Genomic DNA, 8,673 nt, shown 5'->3' with positions numbered 1-8,673 from the left:
GGATCTGCACAGACGGAGCAACACCGATAATACAACCGTCTGCATCCATTTAGAACGGATCGGTTTGTATTATCTTTAACATGGCCAAGACGGATCACTCTTGAACACCATTGAAAGTCAATGGGGGGCGGATCCATTTTCTATTGTGCCAAATTGTGTCAGTGAAAACGGATCCGTCCCTATTGACTTACATTGTGTGTCCGTTTGCCTCCGCATCGTCAGGCGGACACCAAAACCAGCCTCCAGAGCGGAATGGAGACTGATCAGAGACAAACTGATGCATTCCGAGCGGATCCTTATCCATTCAGAATGCATTAGGGCAAAACTGATCCGTTTTGGACCGTTTGCGAGAGCCCTGAAACGGATCTCACAAATGGAAAACAAAACGCCAGTGTGAAAGTAGTCTAACCAATAAGTCATAAAAAAAGAAAATTTACATCTGTACTTTTTAATAAAGAAATAAATAAATATAAATTAAAATTGGAATAAACTGCAAGACTCTTGCAGACTCTTCCTCTAGTTCCACTGCACTCCGTATAGTCTGGACCACCCCGCTAATCACCCCCTTCTCGCTATGAGGGGGAGATGCTTCTCACAGCTCAACAAGCATAGTGCCATCCATTGGAAAGCAGCTGCGTTTGGTATTGCAATTCAGGTCCATTCACTTGAATGGGACTGAGCTGCGCCTAGGCCACGTGACGTTAACGTCCTAGGTCAGGAAGAGGCCATGGCGCTCACTGGTGACCGTTTTGAACAACCCCTTTAAAATTTCGAGGTTCATCAACTTTTCCTTGAAATCTTTTCTAAAGGGAAGCCAGTGCTGCTGTTCTGATCAATTGGTTTCACGTTGCTTAGGGCCCATTCTGCTTAGATCAGCCATGTGACATTGTTTCCCAGACTTTTTTCTCATCGTTCTCATTTTATATTGCTGCTTCTAAACACATTCAAATACAATTTACATTATATAAATTTCTGCTCAATGGTGACAGAGCTCTAGGATCTAGAATCCCACTATCTAAGATAACCTGGTGGGAGATGCTTTAAGAAGTCTTATCTTTTAATCGTCTCTCAACCCCAAATCCTCCACTTTCCTCCACTTAAACATTTAGGAGGATTCTGGTTCCATATTGCAAGAAATCGCACACAAAAGCACCATATGTGCTCAGTTACCGCCCTGCAACCCCCTCACCCCAAAAGGCAAGGCGGCCCACTTCATAGCACATCACACGCATGACATGCCCTTGTACTCGCTGTGCACAGATCACACCTAAAACTGTACAACAGGGTAGTGAAATACGTGGAGAAAAGGTCTCCACATATCTGGCAGTGAATTCCTGTGGTCCACAGTATGAAGCACCTGAACACAGAGACCAGCTCCGCTTTCACTCTGTAAAATTGTCCAATCCATTATTCCATCAGCCGCTGAGTGGAGCAAATACTGGAGATAAAGTCAGTAACTCACTTTATGGCTTCAGATCCCAGTGTAGACAATTTAGCCGCTGACGCAGGATATTCTGTAGCACAAACTAAACAAATCTACCAAGGCCAAGAGATCATTTTCTAACAATCATCCTATAAATGTAAAGGTAGCATAGCTGCACAGTGCTGTATTACACTTTCCTGTAGCAATGGGAAAGAATGAAGATAAATGACATTTAATGAATCTATTAAGAATTGTTCAATCTGAAGTTTCCTGCAAAAAACTGGATCCTGACATTTTTGGATAGAATTTCTTTTCACATTGAAGGCCAGTCAGAAGAAAGAACCAGCTAAAACATGCTGCAAATATCACAGACTATATAAAAAAAAAAAAGGTTTAAAAAAACTACTACAAAATACACCTGAAATAGGCACAAGGAAGTCCTACGCCCAACGCTAAAAATGTGGACCTTCGATACATCCAGCATTGGAAAGGTTAATACAACAGCAGTGGCTTATCCTGACACCTAGTGGCCGGGCCAAGTTCTGAAGCTTATTGGAAAGAGTCCTATATAGAATAAACATTAGCTATTTCATTTATATATCATGTTAACACTGCATTGACAAGTAGGAGCTGTAACTTCTAACTAGATCACCTACAGTCTAATCAGACATTAGAGAACATGGCGTTTTAGGGGTGCAATAAACATACATAGTAATGACTGGAATGGGGAATAATAAAAAAAAGCACTGGGGTTCCTTTAATTGTGGAGAGATCTACAGGAAAACCTTAGGATCTTTTGGCTCTTGAAGAGATATGGATGGCTTCTACACCATGCTGTGGTGTAGGGATGGAAGCCATTGGTCCACTGCTGAGCTACAAGTTACCTATTAGCTAATAAATAAATAAATTAAACATTTAGCACTTTTCTGTGCCAGTACATTTCTAGTGCAAGCCTCATATTGATTTAAGAAGAAAAATCACTGTCCCTCATTCTCTTTGGCTGGTAGGAAAAAGCCCAGAGACAGCACACATCTCCTTCAGCTTCAGTAATAAGAACAGCGCGCGGGCGAGTGCGGGGTTACACTTCCGTTGAGAAGAGTATGCTCTGACGTTTGCTGTCTGGGGTGGGAATGGTGTCTAGTTGCAGAAAATACAACAGAACCTGCACCTGAAAAAGAAAAAGGCATAAATTCAGGCCCAAAACATGGTACAATAAAAAAAATAATGTGCAAATCTGAGACCTTTCCCATGTGTTTTGCGGTGTCAAACAGTGGGAGAGATTTATCAAAACTGATAAAAAGGAAGAAAAAAAAAATGGCTTAGTTGCCCCAATCAGATTCTACTTTTCATTTGTCAGGGCTCCTTTTGAAAGGTAGAATCTGATTGGTTGCTTTCGGCGGCTAAGGCAGTTTTCCTTTACACCAGCTCAGGACGCTCCCTCTGCCGGCAGATTAACATAGCCGCACATCTCACACGGCCTTGGTAATCCTGTTCATGCACTGTTACTGCAAGTATCGGCACATGCGGGATGATATCAGAGCGAATGTGCCGCTAAACAAAGTTTAGCACAGAGCGCACAATTGCTGATTCGATTTACCAGGCAGATCACTTGTGTATGCACAGATACTCACAGTAATGTGCAGCCATGTTAATCTGCCAACACATTAGAGAATGATCTGTAGAGGGGCACTCTCTCACAGACGTAAAATTTGTTCAATATTTTGTCTTCTACCTATAAAAGCATTTTATTAAGTCCAACAATGAGGACTTTAAAGGACATCTGTCAGCAGATTTGTACCTATGACACTGGCTGACCTGTTGCATGTGCACTTGGCAGCTGAAGGCATCTGTGTTGGTCCCGTGTTTATATGTGCCCACATTGCTTAGAAAAATGATGTTTTAATATATGCAAATGAGCCTCTACGAGCAATGGGGGTGTTACCGTTACACCTAGAGGCTCAGCTCTCTCTGCAACTGCCACGCCCTCTACACTTTAATTGACAGAGCCAGGCAGTGAAAACGTCATCATGCTCGGCTCTGTCAAAGTGCAGAGGGAGTGGCAGCTACAGAGACAGCGGAGCCTCCAGGAGTAAGGGAAACGCCCCCGTTGCTCCTAGAGAATTTGCATATATTAAAACTACATTTTTCTCAGCAATGTGGGCACATATAATCATGGGACCAAACACAGCTGCCAAGCGCACATGCAACAGGTCAGCCAGTTTCAAAAGGTACAAATCTGCTGACAGATGCCCAAAAAACACTAAGGTAAGACAGGCCCACCAGAAGATTCTCCAGTGTGTCATAGTGTGACTATAACACAATAATGGGCACCAAAGGTCCAGCAGAAGACAACCCGGTCACTTTCTATAATGGACTATTTCTTACTGTCGGGTTCAAAAAAATAAATAAATAAAAAAAATAGAAAAATCATAGAAAAATAACCTCCCCTAAAAACACAACCTTTATTAAACCAAATAACCCAAAAATAAGATACGCTGGAGACCTAAATTGTGTATTAGAGGGAATATCCAATCGGTTTATGAAGACGGGGATCTAGCTATATTCTGTCTGTACCTAAGCGGAATAGAAGCCCTGAAAAGAGTGATCCCACTGTCTTCAAAACTTTCCCTGAATGCCCTAACATAAAGGTTATGTTTTTAGAGGAGATTATTTTTCGCTGATTACCAATGTCCTCTATGTATCCAGCCTAGCTGATGGTGTAAAAACAAGGCCTGTGATTGCATTTATATTTTTAAACTCTTTTATTAACATCAGATTAATGTCATCAAGATCAAACATTCCAGTTACAATTCTTAATACAGAGTTAACGCTTCTTTACATTCCATTTCTGCAATCACTCACTGCACTATTAGCAATGAATAGCGCAGTATAATACATTACATTCAGATGATCCCTCTACGCTGAGTGAACCATGGATCCTCGAGCTTCTGACAAAGCTTTTCGCAGTCTCGAGGTTGAGTACAAAGTGTGGAGCGATTCACACCACAGGCCGCAGACTAGGGATCGACCGATATAGATTTTTTTAGATGCGATACTGATAAAATCGGTGAACTTTCAGGCCGATAGCCGATAATTTATACCGCTATTTTATATATTATATTAGTTAGTAGTCACTGAGGTGGTGAAAATTAGCATTTGGCACTAGTTTATTATAAATGTACGGTAAATTATAAATTAATAAAGCCCTTAGTTGGTAGCCAATTTATAATTTACATTTATAATATACTAGTGCCAAATGCCAATTTCCACACCATCCCCCCCTTCTCACTGACTTTATTTAACCCCTATCAGACCTCAGATCAGACTTTATTTAACCCCTATCAGACCCTAAAAAAAAAAAAAAAACTCCTCACTTCTCCTGCGCCGCGGCTCCTCTTCATCTCCAGGTCCGGTGTCGCGCTCCCCTGTGTTCTCCGGCCCGCTCACTAGTATTCGCTTTATACGCATTATCAGCAAGGTTAGATGCAGATACCGATAATTCTTAATCCTTAATATCAGCCGGATAATATCGATACTTCTGATAATCGGTCGATCCCTACCCCAGACCCAGTCAAATTTGTTGTGGTTTATTGCGATGTTTGAACACCAACACTATATTTGGTAGTATCTGATTTATCTGCAGTTTCCACATAAACAAGTTCGGCGTATTGGGGTCGTACCATCTCAAAGCAATACACTTACGTGCCATGAAAAGTGATTCCCTTAAAAAAAGTTGTCGTAGATCAGTCCCATAGATCTTCATCCATTATTCCCAGTAAGCAAACCCCAGGGGTGCAATCCACCTGGACTGGCAGCAGATTGGAGAGGAATGCAGTCACCTCCCCCCAAAATGCGGCAATCGGGCTGCATCTCCATATCATGTGCCAGAAATCTGCCTCTAGTTCCCCACACCGAGGGCATGCCGTGGGTACCGCTCTACCCATTCTATGTAGCCTAGTTGGTGTGAAATATGCCTGATTAATAATATATAGTTGGATTATTTTGTTATTGACTGCTGGTGATACTTGTAAATGAGAATCCAATTAGTAGTGGGTGCATATGTTCTGTAGAGGTGGTCCTATACTTGATAGTGTTACAAACCTTGATGAGGATCTTCGTGCATACAAAGACTTGCAATGAGAATGCAATAAAATAATGCATAGAAAGTCTTTTATAATTATAGTTCCTCGTAACATTCCATAAGTACAAGGGTGCATGCACATGATGCAGATTGTGTGTGGACAAAACCAAAAGCATAATATAGAAACAGCAAAGTGTAAAAGATTAGACAAATCTCATGTACACAGTGTTTTTTTAGGTGCAGAAATTAACCAGTTGTGCAGATTTTGAAATCTGAAGCATGTCAACTGTTTTTCCAATGCGGATTTCACCTTTTTCAATGGAAGGGTGATATGTGCAGAAAATCCACATTAAATCTGCACCAAAAACCACATAAAAAAGTCCTTTTGTGCAGATTTTTTGCACACAAATCTGCACCCTAAGGTGGCACATTTATTAAAACTGGCATTTTAGACGTCTATCTTAATAAGCGCCTCCCCTGGCAGTGGATCGCCAAAGTTATGTAGAGGCGACGGCCTCTACATAACTTCGGCATATCCACCGCCGATTCTAAATATAAGACAGCTTCCTTGCTGTCTTACATTTAGACCATTTTCTAAACCTAAACTAGGCGTAGAAAATGATGAATGAGGCGGGCCCGCCACCCCATCCCCCACCCCTGCCTACTTTTTCAGACCTGGCTGTGAGCGGGGATAAGTCGCATATTGTGCCTCAACATGGCGTGTCACAGAAGTGGCGTATGTATCTGCTTGTAAATGACCCCCTAAGTGTTTTGTAAACTAATGTTTACCGAATAAAAAAACAAACAAAAAAAACTAAAGCCTTTATGTACAAAAGTATTTACTTCTGATTTCATTAGCTGTGTAACAACATTTGAAGTCATTAAGAATCATTTGCTTTTTACGTTAATACTTGATTGTTGTATAACTCCATTGTAATACATGTCATGACATTTAATGCTATGTAGACCAATCTTATTTATGTTTATGATATAGATTTTCATAATCATTTTATTGTAAAACAGAATTATTATTTTTTGAACTTTCAAAATTTGAATAAAAAAAAGAATTTAAACATTAAGAATCATGTATAAAATGATAGAAAATTAAAGGGGTTGTCTGGGCTACAGATATTGACGACCTATACTCAGATTAAGTCGTCAATATCAGACCAGTGGGGGTCAGACAACAGGAACCCCCAGAATTAGCCGTTTCTGGCTGGCAGCCACGGCACCGGCAACTGTACAGTGAATGGAGCAAAAGAAGAAGGCTTGGTACACTGCAGATCAGCTCCCATTCGCTGCAATGGATGCTGGCATGGCTGCTACACAGTGTAAAGAGCCGTCTGCTTCTAGCTCTGTACACTATATAGTTTCCAGCAATGTGGCTACCCGAAACAGCTGATGGGTGGGGAGCAGTGTGTCAGACCCCCACTGATCCGATGTTCTGAGGATAGGTCATCATTATCTGTAGCCCGGACACAACCCCTTTAATACATAAATTGTTCAAGTAACATTAAAAGTGTGAAACTCGAGGACACTCCCAGCTTACCTGTGACATCACTTCCAGACTCCAGCTGTCTGCCATACTGATCGGCTGGGTGGGGTTGGTAGGGATCTTGCTATCCTTTTCTGAAGGGCGGAGTAACGTTGGACCAAAGACTGTGGCAATGTTATGAAGGGACATCTTATTCTGACCCTCCTTCTCAGCCACCCTAATACAAAATACAGGACAAAATTACTAAAAGTACATTACCAGTCAAATCAGCTCCTTGTTGTGATGTAGGGTTAGAGCCTGAAGAACATATTTGGTTCACACGTTGCTGTAATATGCTGCACAGCCAAAGGTTCCACAATACGGTTCCTTCATGTTTACCAGTAAAAGCCACGTGGCCAGTAACCTTATTGCAAAACCGTGGTGATTCACTGTATCATCATCATCATCATCATCTTCACCCAAGGATTTTTTTTAAATTGAATCTGTCAACTATTAAACCAGGCACAATGCCTTATAGAGCTAGCTGGAATGAAGGTAATGATTTCTTTCACTTGGGAGCTTTCACATACGGCAGAATTTGCTGCAGACATTTCTGCTACTGAAAATCAGTTCCATTCACCTGAATGGGGTCGTTTTTGATTTCTGTCGTCCCCTTTCAGCCTTGTATAAAGGCACCAATAATGATCTGCTCCTTCATACTTGAGAAAAAAATATCAGTACTTCTAATCCATATGCAGATGAGCAGCTGAGTGCAACAAGGGTGGTCCTACACCACTCAGTGCACCCGTATTCCTTCTGCCAGACCCTCTCTGTTTCTTGACTGACAGGGCCAGGTGAAATGACTATGAAAGAACCTGGCTCGGTAAATCAAGAAGGGGGGGGGGGGGGGTGGAAAAGGAAGCAGGAGGAGAAAGGGCCCACAAAGTGGTTTGGGCCAGCCCTCAGTGCACTTACCTGCTCATTTGTATATTGTTAAAAACAACTTTTTCTCCAGAATGAAGCTAAGGATCGCTAATTAAAATCATAACATTACATTCAGCTGAGCTAGCCCTACAAGATATTCCCCCGGATTTACCAATGTCTCTGCGCCTAAAATCTATCCTAAAGGGGGTTCTCCAGGAGTTTTTAGCAAGTGCCCACAGCCTGCATCTCTAAAACAGAAGATTCATACTTACCTGCTCACCAACACTCTGGTCCTCCACTGTCCAAATTCCGGTCCCCGTAGTGGTGACATCCAACACACCATGGGCATCGTCACACGCTCCACTACAGCCAATGAGTGGCTTCAACGGTGACATGGCCACAAATACATGTCACCGCTGAAGCAAGTCATTGGCTGCAGTGGAGAATGTGACCATGACCATGCTGCACTGGATGTCAACACTGCAGGGGGTGGAACAAGAAAAGGAGGGAGGAGGATCAAAGCTCCAGGGAGCAGGTTTGTATGAATTTTCTGTTTAGAGAGGCAGGCTGTGGGCACTTGCTAAAAACTCAGTATTCACAAAGGGCATCTTTAAAGTGTTGAATTAACCACTTGTGGACCACTCTGACTATATACGTCTGTCCAGTCTACACTTAACTGTGCAGAGCACGGTTCTAGGTTCAAATATGACCAAGGACAACACCATGGAAATGAGCAGCATAATGAATCCATCATAATCGTTTTTCAAAGTG

The 8,673-nt window shown here is 42.0% G+C and overlaps 1 protein-coding gene across 3 annotated transcripts in view; it reads right to left on the bottom strand.

Moving 5' to 3' along the window:
• Window positions 1-457: 457 nt before the first annotated feature.
• Window positions 458-8,673, bottom strand: part of BCR (BCR activator of RhoGEF and GTPase) — a 64,574-nt gene continuing 56,358 nt past the window's right edge. For all 3 annotated transcript variants that reach the window (XM_044275498.1, XM_044275499.1, XM_044275500.1), the window contains exons 22-23: window positions 7,054-7,216; window positions 458-2,591 (exon numbers count right to left, since the gene is read on the bottom strand). In XM_044275498.1, coding sequence (XP_044131433.1) covers window positions 2,502-2,591; window positions 7,054-7,216 — 253 coding nt within the window. In that variant the 3' untranslated portion in view covers window positions 458-2,501. The remainder of the gene's footprint in view (window positions 2,592-7,053; window positions 7,217-8,673) is intronic.

Source organism: Bufo gargarizans, chromosome 1, assembly GCF_014858855.1.
Source record: "Bufo gargarizans isolate SCDJY-AF-19 chromosome 1, ASM1485885v1, whole genome shotgun sequence".
NCBI lineage: Eukaryota > Metazoa > Chordata > Amphibia > Anura > Bufonidae > Bufo > Bufo gargarizans.
This window is presented reverse-complemented; position numbering and strand designations above follow the sequence as displayed.